We start from the raw sequence: 15,813 nt of genomic DNA on the forward strand, positions 1-15,813 counted from the left end.
CCTGTTACATTTTTCCAAATCAAATAAGTTTTCCAACTTATTTGTCTCTGCTAACAGAGGTGTAATATTCTTGACATTGTAATTTAAAATATAATAGTTTATGATCCCACAGAGCCAAATGCACCACTGTCTGGACGTGGCTGAAATCCCTGTGTTCTAAAGCAGTAATCACTAGGCTTATGGTCTTAACCAATGAGGTGTCACCCTGTGCAATATGAGCCAGTGGTATTGTAGACATGTAAGCTCAGGATGCCAATGTGAATGACTCATGAGACTATATCATTATGTCATGTCTGTCACACTCTATGAGGAAATGTGCCGCGAGCTCTGACTGGTGAAGGCAAACATTACTTTTAATCTGTCTTAATGAGTGAGAATGCATCATTTATTCATCTGTTCGCCCGTCTTATTGTCTTATTGTCCTTCTTTAGTGTTGAATTTTATTCCTCTCTGTCGCTCTTGTTTTGTCAGGCTGAGTCCAGAGATCTTCCTTAAAAGACCTGTTGTAGAAGGAAACAGGTGGAGGCTTGACTGCATCCTCAAGCGCAAAGCAGTATGTACACATTAGACTGCCAGCATTATTCATTAAGAAATACACATCAGACCAAGTACTGAGCACTCAGTGTGAATGTTTCCCTGTACTTTCCTTTTAATTATTTTTTTTAATGTAACCATTTGTAGCGAAAAGTTGCTGTTTTTAGTTGGATAAAGCTCTTCTCCCAGTATTCACAAGGTTTATGTTTACTAAACTTCTCATAATGAACTGAACATAAGAGTACATCCTGTCTATATCTGTAGATGGTATAAATCAAAGGCCTTTTTATCGTAGCCAAAGAAATTAGTGATACTGGAATTTGTGACTTTAAGTGCACATATTCCACATCCTTATCTGTTCCCATTGCTTTTATAGCTGAATTAGATACAGACTTTTGGAGAATAACCGAATTTATTTGCCCTTTGAAACAGCAACAGGGAGTCCGAATTTTTGTAATGTTGTATAAAGAGGTGGAGCTCGCTCTGGGCATCAACTCAGGCTACAGCAAAAGAACCCTTTTGCACCTGAACCCGAACATTAAGGTAAGTGACATGATATTAAGGTTTGATAAACAATGCAGTGCCACATTTCCCAAATTATTCAATGTCATATCCAGGACCAGATTAACCGTGAGAATAAATAAAATAATAGATTTTTGTTCATATTACAATGTATACAAGTGTACTGCATATGTGCTGTGTGTTTATGCTCCAGGTGATGCGCCATCCGGATCACGTCTCCTCCTCTGTCTATCTGTGGGCACATCATGAGAAGATCGTAGTTATTGACCAATCAGTGGCCTTTGTGGGCGGTATTGACCTGGCGTACGGGCGCTGGGACGACAGAGAGCATCGGCTGACGGATGTGGGAAGTGTGACACGTTCAGATGAGAGCAGACTGAGAAAAGTACTCCATTTACACACAGCTGCATGTGGGGAATGAAGTATAAAAATGCAAGCTGGCAACCTCTTAATTTTATTGAACTGAATTCCTATACACAAGTACTCAATCGCATTATGCTCTGCTGACCATAAAATATTTATTCTCTGTAACTCTCATACAGCATTACAGCTACAGAGCTGCTACCAGCAAGAAGTTTCATAATATCAAGTATCTATTTTTTTTAATCACCTTTCCAACTGCATTGACACTTTGGACTCCTCACATGATTTACATCATTGAGAACAAGTCTTTATGTGTTGTTAATACCCGTGATGACAGTTTCCAATTTGGAGAACGCCATTCAGACCAGAAAGCAAATGAAACCTTTTGAATTGTTCTACTTTTGGCTGGACAAAAAAAAAACAAAAAAAAAAACAGATCGCAAATATCCACATAAAAGCAAATGTCTCTCTAGCTTGTGACTTCAACCTTTTCTTATAAACCTTATTTGGCTCTATTAAATATTAGCAACACCCCTAGGCAATGTAATGGAGCATGAATCAATAGCACCTATTAAAACTGCTGTGTCCATTATAACCTTATAGTTTAAGGTAAAAAACTGCAGTTATAGATCGTTTTCATGTTCCTAGACTGGCTCCACCAACACTCCATCCAGTAAGGGCTTGTCCTCTGTTGATGGCGTCTCTCAGAGCAATGGACGAGGGACACCGCCCAGTGATCCAGCGGATTTACCTAAGCTGAAGGGAATCGGTCGCAACAGGATGGCTCGCTTCAGTCTGCGCACACTGAGGCACAAACACACTCTGCAGCATGTGGACAGTGTCAGCAGTGTTGATAGCGCAGGTATGTTAAGGCAGAGGAAAAAAAATCGTGCTTTGCTATTTTGGCAGTGAGATGCTCTGTTACGCCACCTCTCACGACAGCGGGGGTGTTTGTGTGGGTGAGAATGTGAATGTGAGTGAATGAGAGGTGCGTTGTAAAAGGTTGTACTTTCAAATGCAGTCGATATTTTAAAGGCTGTAGATTCATTTGTTCTGTATATGTGCACATGTGTAGGGAGCGGTTCGGTACGAAGCCTGAAGACAGGTGTGGGAGAATTACAAGGAAACACTCGCTTTTGGCATGGAAAGGACTACTGCAACTTTGTGTACAAGGACTGGATCCAGCTGGAGAAACCTTTTGATGGTCGGTCACACACATGGACACACCCAGCAGTTTGATGGAAACATATAATCATCTGGAAAACTAAATAGAGTCGATCTGAGTCACATTGGCAACATTTGTTCCACTTTTTTCACTCAAACCCTCTCCACTAAAATATCTGACCTCACTGTACGTTATGTCTTCTTACTGTTTCAGCTGGTCTCACTATTTATTTTTTATCACTGTATATTTCTCCATATTTTTGCAGCCATTCTTTTCTTTTACATTTTTAAGTTCTTCATCTAAAAAATCCTTTTTGGATCTGTTCCTCTTTTTGCAGACTTCATCGACAGGTACACCACTTCCAGAATGCCCTGGCATGACATTGCCTCAGTGGTTCATGGTAGAGCTGCCCGGGATGTGGCAAGACACTTTATTCAGCGTTGGAACTTCACTAAGGCATGCAGTGTACTTTGGCCAAAAACACAAAGAGTTGTAGAGCAGGAGCAAAGCTTAAAATTTAACTTCTTTAACTGGGAATTTATAGCCACTTTTTAGTGGTTTGTTAGTTAATAATTAAATACTTTAATTATTATTATAAGTTGTGGAAAGATGGTGTTAACTTCAAATCATGACTCACTTTCATAAAAAGCAGGATAATAGGAGACATGGAAAATATAATGTAATCCTCATCGTGGTGCTCAGGCTTTCCATGCCACCAACTTTTTTCCCCTGTTTATTCAAAAAAGAATGCTTCCTCTATAGAGACTGTATTTACCGTCTCCTGCCTAAATTCTCCACATGTCTTTTCTGCAGATCATGAAGCCAAAGTATCGCTCCCTGTCTTATCCATTCCTGCTGCCTAAATCTCACTCCACTACCAATGAGCTCAGATACCAAGTTCCTGAATGTGTTAATGCTAAAGTTCAGGTAAGGCAACATTTTAGGCATAAAAGAAAGCATATTGTGAATGTCATATTTATATGAAGTACAAACTGAAACAAAAACAAGCCAAAACATGTACATAATGCAAACAAATGATAAAAAAAAATCAACTGTCTATGGGCCAGAAAGTTATATAACCACAAAGCTTGTCTTGCGTTGATACTCAAGGGTTTTTACCCAAAAGGAACCGACCTCTGAGAGAAATTGTTGCCTAACATAAGAAGTGGACAAACAAACCATCATGACTCCATTACTTGTGTTTGTTTATGTCGTTTATTTTGTTAGCCACTTTTCTGAAGGGACGTCTCTAAGAACATAATGTGCAAGCTTTCCATTTGTGTCTATTAATATACATTTAACTTACTCATATGCTTAATTAGTTAACTTTAACTATATATTTTAACCATTGACAAAATATGTAAACTGTACTTGATCAGGAATATTGTGAGAACCACAGTTGGAAATCCCATTATTTTTCTTGCATGTAGTTCTCATTTGCAGTCAGAAGTTTACAAATACATCATTGTCCATCATCATGGCTTTTAATGATTTCTTTGAACAGTTCCTTTTCCGGGTGGAATTACTGTACAACATACATCTTCAATGACTTTAAAAAATTTGGTTGCACACGTTTGAATTTATTTAGGATTTTTGTAATTCCCACAGGGTTAAAAGTATACAAATAGGGCTGTTCGATATAACGATATAAAAACGTCTATCGTTTCATTTTACGCTATCGTTTGTTTCGTGGTGTCGCAAAATAAACTGTTTACGGTAATATTTTTTCATTATTTCACTGTAGTGGCTATATTAATTTCTTAAAGTTCTCACGTTCTCTTATATTTAATATAACCACACTACAGACAGACAAGCGTTTGTTTTTATGCCTTGTCGTTAGCAACAACGACGTAAAACCACCGCGTGTCCGCTTGTTCCGCATAAACCTTTCACAATAAAGCTCAAGATCCTGTTGAGACTTTTCAAAATAAACTGAATCACGTGAAAGATGCAGAGTGTTTACGGATGAGAAGCAAAAAAGAGCCGCCAGGTGCTAAAAAAATAAACCTTAGACTCAAACGTTAGAACAGACTTTTCCCCGCAGCACGCTGTGTAATGAATACGCACAAAGAAAACTGCGCCGTTACAACTGTCTAAAAATGTTTCACGCATCAGTTAAAACACTCGACTCCAGGTACGCGACGCCCAGCTGGAAACACTTCACGCAAGTCGAGCTGACCGAGATTCGCAGAATTTATAGAAAATGTTACATTTTTGTGATTTATATCGTTATCGGATGATAGATGTCTTAATATCGGGATATGAGATTTTGGTAATATCGCACAGCCCTATATACAAACAGACTCAAACATATGCATATATCCCCACTGACACTTCAGCAAGTTGCACCTCTACCAGACACTTGATAGCTGTCAATAAACTTCTAACATAATTCTGATTGGATATTTAAGTGGTCTTTTTGGCAGAATTGGTGCAGTCCCCCAAACAGATCTCTTGCCATTGTAGTCAAACAGCTCAGTCTTTGTCTGCCATGTCCATAAAACCAAAAAACTTTTCTCTAGAAGGCATTTGGCTTGTCCATGAGGGTAGCTGCAAATTTCAATTAAGCTTGAAGGTTTTGATTTTAAAGCAGGAGTTTCTTTCTTGGTTGGCAGCCTCTCAATATATAGCGATGCAAAACTTGCCACCATTCTCCAGTTCATGGCAGTCTTGGTGGTTCCTCAACATCCTAACAAATTTTCTCTCATCTAAGGGTGACAGATTGGGCGTTCTTCCAAATGACAAAGTGGAGACACATCAGAATAACATGTGCAATTGTTTGAAATGATGTTCTAAGAATCTTTGTTTAGAAATGGCTCTTAGAGAGCTTCCAAACTTCTGTAAATCTGCAATTTTTACAAGCCCATGACATCCACAGCTATGATTAGTGTGTGTAAACTTCTAAACACAACTGTATGTGTGAAACATTAAATGAATCAACACACACATTTGTACTCTGTCTGTGTGTAAAAGGTGTTACGGTCATCTGCAGACTGGTCGGCAGGCATAAAATACCACGAGGAGTCCATCCACAATGCCTACATCCAAGTCATCGCCAAGAGCAAGCACTACATCTACATAGAGGTAAAACAACAGAGAGAGTCAGATATAAAAATAAAAGAGAAATACTGCATTTTGAAGCTGATATTCAAACTTTATTATCAAAGCACTGATGTTTGACTTTGATGCAAAACAACACATGTCTCTTCTGAAATGTGTTAATATTCCCAGTACAGAGATGACTCCTTTTATTATATGTCAGCCAAAATGCTTTCTCACATCGTGAAATTAAAGTCAGAAACATAAAACTATAATTATTTTAGGGGGAATCAAAACCTGGGAGCCATAACTGTTGTTGCTTTTGCACTTTGGGTTTGTGTCATTCCTCCCTTTCTTTTCTCTGTCTCACTCAGAATCAGTTTTTCATTAGTTGTGCTGACAACAGGACGGTCTACAACAAGATTGGAGACGCCATCATTGAAAGGATCATCAGGGCAGACAAGTACTTCCCTTTATTGAAGCAGCTTGTTTGCTTAAGAAGTGGTTTTGATTGTACTAGGGTGGCTGTAGCTCAGGTGGTAGAGCAGGTCATCTACTGATCGGAAGGTTGGTGGTGATGCATCCATCGGAGTATGAATGTGTGTGAATGTTAGCTATAAAGGACTTAGAAAAATGTGCTTGTGTGAATGGGTGAATGCACAAGTTGTGTAAAGTGCTTTGAGTGCTCAGATGAGTAGAAAAGCGCTATATAAGAACCAGTCCATTTACTGTAATGAAGATGTAAAATGTAATGCATATGCTTCTGGGCCTAAGTCTAAAAATCATGTATGTTTGTGTACAGAGAGCGTAAGAAATACCGTGTGTATGTGGTCACCCCACTGCTGCCTGGGTTTGAGGGAGACATCACCACTGGTGGAGGGAATGCCATCCAGGCTGTCATGCACTTTAACTACAGGTAGATCACATGACTTTTTCAGAAGAATTGAATGTTGTATTGAACTTTGTATTGAACGTATTGAAAGAGGAAGGGGGAAGGGAAATGAGAAAGCACATCACAAAACTAGGATTTTCTCATGTGACGTTTACATGCGCTGTGGTGAGATTTTATCTCTTGTCCCCTCAGAACCATGATCAGAGGAGAGTACTCTATCATCTCCCAGTTGAAAAAGGAGAGTAAGTTGAGAGATAAGCTATAAAATTAAGTATTCTGAGACCCAAAAAACTTCTGATATTCTTTCAGATTCACCCGCCGCCATAATGTTATCTAAATTCTAGTTTTGATCTCTTCTATTTCCCAGTGGGTGATCAGTGGATGAACTACATCTCCTTTGCTGGACTTCGGACTCATGCTGAGCTAGCAGGACGCCTCGTCACAGAGCTCATCTACGTCCACAGCAAGATGCTCATCGCTGACGACAATACAGTCATCATTGGTTAGTCTTTCTCTCATCTCACCTTCTGCCACTTTCTCTTCTTATGCTGTTTTCACCAGCTACTATTGGAAGAAACTGGCTTCTCTGGCTCGACACCATCAAAATGTGATAATGCTAAAAATCTGGTTCTATTTCCTCGTTTTATCACCATGTGAATGGCTAAAACATTTGCATAATAATGCTGTTGTGTCAATGTGTGTGGAGTGGTACGTTGCTCTGTTGTGCCACCTGCTGGTGTATAAAGTGCAGCTCACCCTTTCGACAAAAGGAAAAGCACTCCATGTCTTCTTATTAATATTCCTCTTCTTTTCTCTCATTAAATCTGTTCTCTTGTAAATACAAATCAATGTAAATAAGGTGAAAAGTTATTGTTTATGACAGTATATGTAAATCAGTCCCTAGCAGGATACCGCCACTTTGAATCTGTCAAAATAATAAAAAAACAGGGTTACATACCAACAGCAGAAGTTAGCTCAAGTCATAGACTACATTTAACCAGCTCTGTGTGTCTGTTGCAGGCTCTGCGAACATCAATGACAGAAGTATGCTGGGTAAACGTGACAGCGAGGTGGCAGTGATCGTTGAAGACTCCGAAAAGGTTCCCTCGGTAATGGATGGAGAGGAGTATGAAGCTGGGCATTACGCTCTTCAACTGCGCCTCGAATGCTTCAGGTGCTTGTCTGTTTCTATGTGTGTATGAGATGACAACGTTAAAAGCACATTGCTATTTTGTGATATGTTGTTATTTTTTAAGTGCTTGACATTTTATATATTGAAATTTTTGTTTATCATGCCGAAAATCCCACTACATGCCTACATGTAAATAACAGCTAATGTACATGTGGCTTTGAAACAATAAAGAAAGAAAGAATGCAAAAGAAATACACTCACCAGCTGCCTTGTTAGGAACACATTGCTAGTACTGGGATGGACTCAATTTCGCTTTAGAGCTGACATAGATTTAACAAGGTGCTGGGTGTATTAATCATGGATTTTGGTCTATTAATATGATCACATCACACAGTTTTTCCAGAATTGTTTTTTAATCCTATTCCAATCCCATAGGATTGAGATCTGGTAACCGTGGAAGCCATTTGAATATAATTAAGACAGTATTAGATGATTTCAGCTTTGTGACATGGGGAACGGTCTTCATGGAAGCCGTCAGGCTCAGTGAAACACTGCCCAGTTTATACTACGGGGCACAAAGAGGGGCAAGAAAATATCACACAGATAACTACACTACCAGTAGTTGTTTGAGTTGTTGATAGAAGGCAAGATGAATCAATTTTGGTGAGCCTGTGTGAACTGTAGCCTCAGTTTCTTGTTCCTAGCTGACAGGACAGGCACCTGGTGTGGTCTTCTGCTGCTGTAGCCCATCTGTTTCAAGGTTTGATGTGTTGTGTGTGTTCAGAGATGCTCTTCTAGATACCTTGGTTATCACTAGTGGTTATTTGAGTTGCCTGAGAGATGGTTGCCTTGCTATCAGCTTGAAATAGTCTTGCCTTACTCCTCTGACCTCTGGCATGTACAGCCTCAGAGAACTGCCAGTCAGCTGTATATCTTCCCTTTTGTGGACCATTCTCTGTAAGCCCTAGATGCGGTTTTATGGAATAATCCCAGTAGATTAGCAACATCTGAAATACTCAGAACAGCCTGGCTGGTGCCAACAACCATCCCACTTTTAAAGTCACATAAATGACCTTTCTTCCCTTTCTGATGTTCATTTTGAGCTTCAGCAGGCTTACATGCCTAAATACAAAGTGTTGCTGCCCTGTGACTGCCTAGTTAGATAGTTGCAATAATAAGCAGTGATTTCTGTAATCACTAAAACATTTTCTCTATCTGTCTTTCCCTTCTGAACAGAACTATTCTTGGAGGACACTCTGACACCAGCATTGACCTTTCTGACCCCATCAGTGACCGTTTCTACAAGGAGGTGTGGATGACAACAGCTGGCCGCAACGCCACCATTTACGAGAAGGTAGAGTGAACATTAACATTTCACATGTGGAAAGAAAACATTCAGTTTAGTGAATGGCAGGTAATCATTTTGAGTTTGTGCCTTTAAGAAAGAGATAATTCAGAGATAAACCATGTTTTAAACTCAGCACAGACCATATTTTAGCTAAAGTTTTATCTGAACACAGCACTACCTTGGCCCATTTTGTAACTGCCCACGAGTTTGTCTTTCACTCTCAGAGAAACTCGTGGACAGAACAGTTAACTAAAATCTCACGGTCCACTCAGATAGACTGCCACAAACCTGGACTTAAGTTAATGAGGCATATGTTTGGTTGCAGGTGTTTCGCTGCCTTCCTTCATCCCTTGTTAGAAATATGTCGGAGTTGGAGCAGTACCAGTCCAAGCCAGGTTTGGCCCAGACTGATCTTGCCCGAGCTCAGGAGGAGCTGCGCAAAATCCGTGGCTTCCTAGTGCAATTTCCTCTGGACTTCCTGTCTGAGCAAAATCTCATGCCCTCTGTTGGGACAAAGGAAGCCATGGTTCCAACTGAGATCTGGACATGAAGGGTTTCAGCCCATTACTCACAAAATGAAATGGACTGTTCCTTGAGAAGGCCTCTTGTGGGAAGCCTCTGGGTGGTTTTTTACAGTTTAATGATGATAAATGTTCAGTACTGGAGTTGCAAGAGATCACTTCTGAATAATAGATTTCTGAGATGAAAGTCAGATTAAAACTTTCTCTTTTTGCTTGATACGATTGCTGAGCAATGACAAATCTCTGAGATCTATTGCTACTGGAAAACACTAGACAGTAGTTATAGCATGTTAGTGTTTGGATGTATTATGTGAAGAAGATGGGCACCTATGATAGCAGTGTGACTGCATTCAATATGTGGAAAGACAACATGAAGACTGGGTTTTGGGAATCACTTTATCTTGAATTCTAGATGCTTAGACCTTTGAACTGTGCAAAAGGCTCATAAGATGGCAGAAGCTTGTATGGGACCATGATGATCAAGTCTATAACCAATTTATGACACTAACAGATATTCAGCTCTGTTTAGAAATCACAAAATCTAAACATTAGATGGTAAAATGTGATTAACTGAGTTCGTTATGTATGCCCGTAACATGCATTAGTGCCATGTATGCTGTTTATGAGCTCACGGAAGAGTTGTCTGTTAAGTATGTGCTGCTTTTGATAAATTATTTAAATTTACAAGCATGTAATCTCAGAGGTGTTTTGAAGATTTTGTTTGTGTAAGAAATTGAAGTTATGCTTGGTCTTTACTTTGTTGCCAACTGCACAGAGACAATGTTACCGTTTCGAGAGCAGTGCACAGTTTACTAACTATGCTGAAATCTGATTGCCGTGATGCTTGTACCAATCGCACCTCTGAGAAAAAAAACAAAACTTCATCACTGACATTTTATTTGTTGTTGAAGATGTTTTGTGACCTGTTAAAATGATTCAGTGGCTTTTTAAGACAATCGGCGTACCCATTGAGAAGAGAAATTTCTTCTTTGTTCAGCAGATGGTGCTAGCTTCCTAAAAATCAGTTGCAAAATTAGAAAATAAGATCTCCAGGATCTTTAAGGTCCTCTTGGTGAGTGAAAATGGATTTTGAACATTGTAACAAAAGAAACCCAGCAAAACTACAGCAATTATGTTTGTCATTAAGCATGCAGATGAAGCTGGATGTAAAGCTTTCGTATGAAGTCAGGCTTTGAAATTGCTTCGTTCCAGCTTCTGTGTAGTTCCAGATTGAAAACAGCATTTCAAAGTCTTTATTTTTTTGTTTTGTTTTTATTGTAATGTAACAGTTCAGAGTAAAATGACCTTTTATCGAGATACTTGCGATAGGTGATCCACGAGCAGTTTATATATTTTGTAAATGTGAAAGTATGGACTCGTGTTACCCAGTTTGTTTTAATTTTTAATATTTTCCACATTGTCTTGTTTGAGCATCACCATCCCCTAAATGTGAAGATAAAAAAACACTTCTTTAGAAATGAATCGCACAGCCGGTAATTATGACACATTGGAGTCGCAATGTATTTTACAAATCAAGCACATAATTACTTTGACCTGGCATAGAGCTCCAGTTTTGTCATGAAAAGGCAGAACCCTTTGTCTACCCAATGTGTGAATCATTGCCATTTATGTAAGAGAAAATGACTGGGACCACAAAATTGGCAGATGTAAAATAAAGTGCTTAAAACACTTTTACTTTTTTAACTGTTTTGAATTTGACATTATCGTCTGCCCTGTTTATTATTTATGGATTTTAAAGAATCGAGCATTCTTTAAGATTTATTTTTAAATGTATGTCACGTTCACACTGATGATTTTGGACTTTTTTCTTTTTCATACCCACCTTGAAGCTGTTGTTTCTGTAAACTCTCTGGACCTCTTGCCTTCATTCAGTTTATGCACAATAACCTTTTTGTACAGTTAAAGATTTCCGATATCTATTTGTTCATTTGAAACTATGTAATTAAAATGACTAACAAATACGCATATCTTTGGACTTTTTGTTTCCTTTTCACATGAAAGTAGACACAGCTGTGAAACTTGATCATTTCTAAGATATATGGCTTGACAGACCAGCTTTAATAACAGGCTCCTGCATAATACGTTTTTATAATTCCTGTGTGACTACATTCCCATCTCTAGTACACATCAATATGAGTAAAACAACGGCTTTTCACTCCAACTATGAACAAACAGGTAGGTTCTTGCATAAGAAATAAGAACTGTTGAACCTGTTAACTCCCAGAAAACAGCAAACTTGTATTTCTTTTCTCATGAAGCAGTGAAATCAGCAGCATTTGCAATAATCAATATGTTTAATTAACTTTGTGAATAAAAGTTGGGTGCAAAAGCTAGGCTGAAGGACATCTTATATTATTTGGGAATCTGGTAGGAAAGACTATACTGTTGTATAAAAGACCCACTGTGTTTATGAACCAAACATTAAAATTTATATGGAGAATTACAAATTGCAAACATATATAGTGGAAAGTGGAGAATAATATGCTAAACGAATGGGTTTTTTTTATTGTGAAAAATCACCGGGGCGTTGGCCACTTGTACATGTGTGCAATCAGCTCTGCTATAGCAAAAGAAGTACTAACAAACCCAAACGAGGGGATTTCATAGGAAGCACATAAGGAGCATAAAAGAAACAGCAAAACATAAAGAGCATAAATGCTAAAGGCTTAGTTTTTTTTTTGTCCTTCCATTTGAAGGCAGTTGATTACATAACGCTCCTCCCTTCTCTGGAAAATGACACTCCATAAAACTCAGGAGGCCTTATTCAGTAGAATGTCGTTGGCTGCATGTTATGGCATGTGAGATGGCCTAGTTGCTTGCTGGTTTAGAAACATAAGGATATAAAGCTACCTGATCGGGAATTTAGTTTATGTGTCATTAAGAATTCTCTTAAGCACGTGACACAGGTTGTTGTGAAGTCATGCATGGTTTCAGTGGCAGTACTCCAAAATGTGACAAGAAAAGCCAAAACAAAAAACCTCTGATCTGCTTGAGTGTCTAAATTCTCTAAAATAAAATCTGTTTGAAATTAATTGTGTAAAGCCAAAAACACACAGCTGGGAAATAATTAATTTTCCATTTTTTCTTCCTGAAAACAGCCCTCCTTCCTTGTTCTTATTTTTGTTTGGCACTTTATGGAAAAAAAAAAAAAACATGTCAAACCCAAATAAACTTTCTTCCTTAGAAATCTCTTCAGTTAAGGGCATGATGAAAACCCCTGAAAAGGAAGTTCCTTTCACAGGTATGTCAGTGTGGAATTTTGTGTTTTGATGTCTTGATGTTTCCATCTGTTTTCTACTGGCATGGCTTTGCTTGCCTCGCCTAGTGCTAATAATATTAAACTCTACACTGACTGAACTTGGATGGAAGTCAATGCTATTTTTACGATGTTCTGTAACGTAAATACTTGGAAACTTTTTTACTTCCTCCACACTAAACTAACTCATAAAATATCTTGGCACATCTTATGTTGCTGGTTTGGTTAATAATGATAAACAAAATCCAAGGTTCTTGTTTGACAGAATCAGCAGAGTCCACTTTGGGACAGCCTCGCTTAGCCTCTATCAGGTGACCTATTCTGATATTTGTTTAAAACAACTGCTGAATACACATTTTTATAAGCTTTCCCTTAATTTCCCTCTTTGCTTTGGGCTATACTTTACAACTATTTGCGTGTATGGAAGTGTGTATGTTGGAATGAATGTCTGACCGTACTGTTGATTTAGTGTCCATTAATGTGTCTGTATGTTTGAACAGGCATACTTAACTTTAATCTGTGGCTTCTATTGACACTGTGAAGCACTTTGTAGAAAAGTACTATACAAATAAAATAATAATAATAATAATAAGAATTATTATTATTATTATTATTATTATTATTATTATTATTATTATTATTATTATTATTATTATTATCAGTAGTAGTAGTAGCATCGTTGTTGTTGTCGTTGTTTTTTAAATAATTGATTAATAAATAAATCATTTACTGTGTTTTTCTTGTCTCTTGCTTGCCCTCAGGCAAATTCAGGGGAACCTAGAGTTGGATACAGAGACCAGAGAGGTTTCGTATTGTCTTTGGTGGAATGAGAATGTTATTCGTTGTTTATCATGTTTCCACAGATTTATGAAAACGCTTCAGGCATTTCGGGAAAGCGGTTGCAAGGTAACAGGAAACCTGATAAACAGACAGCAGTTCACTTGCTGTGTGTGTGTTTACATTTGATGGATTCAATAATTATCTGTGTTTGTGTGTGTGTTGTGCCGGGTTACATTTAGTCTTCTTATACCTTGTGATTAAAATATACCGATTTTTTGAAAAAAATAAATAAAGAAAGAAAATATACATAGTTGTTCTATTTAATCAAAAGTACACAGGGAAATATAAGCAAAAATCAGAAAGTATATCTTCACTCAGTTTCTTTTCTTTTCCTTTCTTTTCTTTTCTTTTGTACAAGGACATTGCTATTAAACATGAGGAAGAAAAAAGTTTGGAAGTCCTCGCTGCCTCAGTAAACCCCGCCCGGTAACAGGCGTGGTTTGCTGAGGGAAAGCGGCTCCCACCTCCCTCCTTCTCTATATTTACTGGCTGGCTGTCACAGCAGCTTCTGTACCAGAAACAAATCAGTCTCCGTATTGCTTCACCTTACTCTGTATGGTCTACATCCCGCAGACATGGACTTCCAAGTGTTGATGTACACGGTGCTATCGCTTTCTATCATCCACGCGTTTGCGCTCTAGCTGTGCGCTCCAGGCCCGAGGAGCGTCCAGCTGCTGACGAGAAAGGGACTGATATTATTTTCTCATCCATTGACACATCACTGTGCAAGAGAGAGGGGGAATAGTAGAGACCTAGCAGCAGAGGAGACCACACAGTCGTGACAGCTAAGACCGTTTCTGGATATCGGACAACAGACAGTCGCTTTTTTGTGTCCTCCATCATGGCGAGTGACTCTCCAGCACGGAGCCTGGACGAAATCGACCTATCTACTTTGAGAGTAAGATTAATTTACGTTTAATTTCTGTTAAAGAAAAAAAAAGAAAAAGTGTGTGTGTGCGTGTCTGTGTGTAAGAAAATTGATGTGTGCACTCGCGCGTTCCTCCTTCTCTTGCACCTGACAGTGCTCCCTGAATAACAACCGGCATAGAGCAGAGGAGGCTGCAAAAGGCGGATGTGCGGGAGACGGGCCGCCACAGTGTGTCAAATTATAGATCAAATTATATATAGACATTAACTAACATTACAGCTGGCTCGCACATCTGAAGGCTTATCTTCATTCAAGTCAGTTACAGGAAGGTCGGTGTTGTGTGTGATGCTGAATTGAGGTTGAGGCTGTGATTTTGCTGACCTGGATAGGGGGTGTTGTGTATCTTCTTTCAGTGGGCCAGCCTATTATAGCCTCATCAGAATTGATTCAGAGTGGAATTTAACCTATTTCAACCACACGCTGCTGATTCTCTTGGCTTGTGTATTGTAAGAACACGACAGAAACTGCTTTTAAGTCAAACTCATATTCATCCAGATTTCCTCTCTTTTGCTGTTCATCATGGTATTTACTCAGTGTATGTGTGCGCGTGTGTGTGCAAGAGAGAGAGGGAAGTGTGCCAACCTACCTGTAGTCACTGTAACCTACTCAAAGTCACAACTGAAGCCTTGCATGCTGCAATAGCCAGTTCTTTTGTTCATCCAGTATGTGCTGTAAGCCATAATACACACAAACACGCACACACACATGTGCACACAAACAGACAGGCATACACAAACAGCCTGTGTTTATGTGTGCAGACCCGTATTTTCACTTCATTGGGCAGTACGTGTGTTTCTAATGTGTAGGTGTCTGCCAAGCTGATAGTCAACTGCATAAAGCAGTAAGGGATGCTTCAGCTAAAGACCCGTTTGCCGCTTTGAGAAACAAAACCACATCCCTCTTGCTTTGTCTCTCTCACACAGCGCAGTTGTCGTCTGTTTGTGCCCACATGCCATTTTTGTCTCCGGTTCTGTCTTTGCTGGTCTCTTGCTTGCTTCATGGTTTCTCGCCTACTTGTTTCTGCTCCACTAACACCAACTCATCCATCTACCTCCATTCCATTTCTTTTCTATCAATTTCATCACCTGTTTTTCTATCACCTTGACTATCTGACTGAGTGAATGTACCTCCCTGTCTCTCTGCCAGTCGCTCTGTCTCCTAGCATTATGTCTCTGCGCCCACCTCCTTGCACTGCTTGAAAGAAGAATAACATTTCCAAGGAATTGTGAATCAAGTGTTTAGGAAAATAAGT

At 39.0% G+C, this 15,813-nt stretch overlaps 2 protein-coding genes across 10 annotated transcripts in view; both read left to right on the top strand.

Annotated features, from left to right (window-relative positions):
- The window catches only part of pld1a (phospholipase D1a), a 31,945-nt gene extending 20,445 nt beyond the window's left edge, over nt 1–11,500 (top strand). The window contains exons 12-26 of the mRNA XM_080870855.1: nt 472–553; nt 967–1,077; nt 1,250–1,441; nt 2,068–2,281; nt 2,495–2,623; nt 2,922–3,040; nt 3,398–3,511; nt 5,558–5,668; nt 5,998–6,086; nt 6,426–6,539; nt 6,708–6,757; nt 6,883–7,017; nt 7,536–7,689; nt 8,884–9,001; nt 9,321–11,500. Coding sequence (XP_080726981.1) covers nt 472–553; nt 967–1,077; nt 1,250–1,441; nt 2,068–2,281; nt 2,495–2,623; nt 2,922–3,040; nt 3,398–3,511; nt 5,558–5,668; nt 5,998–6,086; nt 6,426–6,539; nt 6,708–6,757; nt 6,883–7,017; nt 7,536–7,689; nt 8,884–9,001; nt 9,321–9,545 — 1,957 coding nt within the window. The 3' untranslated portion in view covers nt 9,546–11,500. The remainder of the gene's footprint in view (nt 1–471; nt 554–966; nt 1,078–1,249; nt 1,442–2,067; nt 2,282–2,494; nt 2,624–2,921; nt 3,041–3,397; nt 3,512–5,557; nt 5,669–5,997; nt 6,087–6,425; nt 6,540–6,707; nt 6,758–6,882; nt 7,018–7,535; nt 7,690–8,883; nt 9,002–9,320) is intronic.
- Nucleotides 11,501–14,109: 2,609 nt separating this feature from the next.
- tnika (TRAF2 and NCK interacting kinase a) overlaps nt 14,110–15,813 on the top strand; it is a 55,230-nt gene continuing 53,526 nt past the window's right edge. For 7 of the 9 annotated variants that reach the window (XR_013970372.1, XR_013970373.1, XM_080871569.1 and 4 more), the window contains exon 1: nt 14,110–14,531. Coding sequence is in view for 7 of the 9 variants with exons in the window: in XM_080871569.1 (XP_080727695.1) it covers nt 14,475–14,531 (57 nt within the window). In the remaining 2 variants the exon portion in view is untranslated. The remainder of the gene's footprint in view (nt 14,532–15,813) is intronic. The other 2 variants (XM_080871573.1, XM_080871574.1) reach the window with 1 other exon arrangement.

Source organism: Rhamphochromis sp. 'chilingali' (assembly GCF_963969265.1).
Source record: "Rhamphochromis sp. 'chilingali' genome assembly, chromosome: 21".
Taxonomy (NCBI): domain Eukaryota; kingdom Metazoa; phylum Chordata; class Actinopteri; order Cichliformes; family Cichlidae; genus Rhamphochromis; species Rhamphochromis sp. 'chilingali'.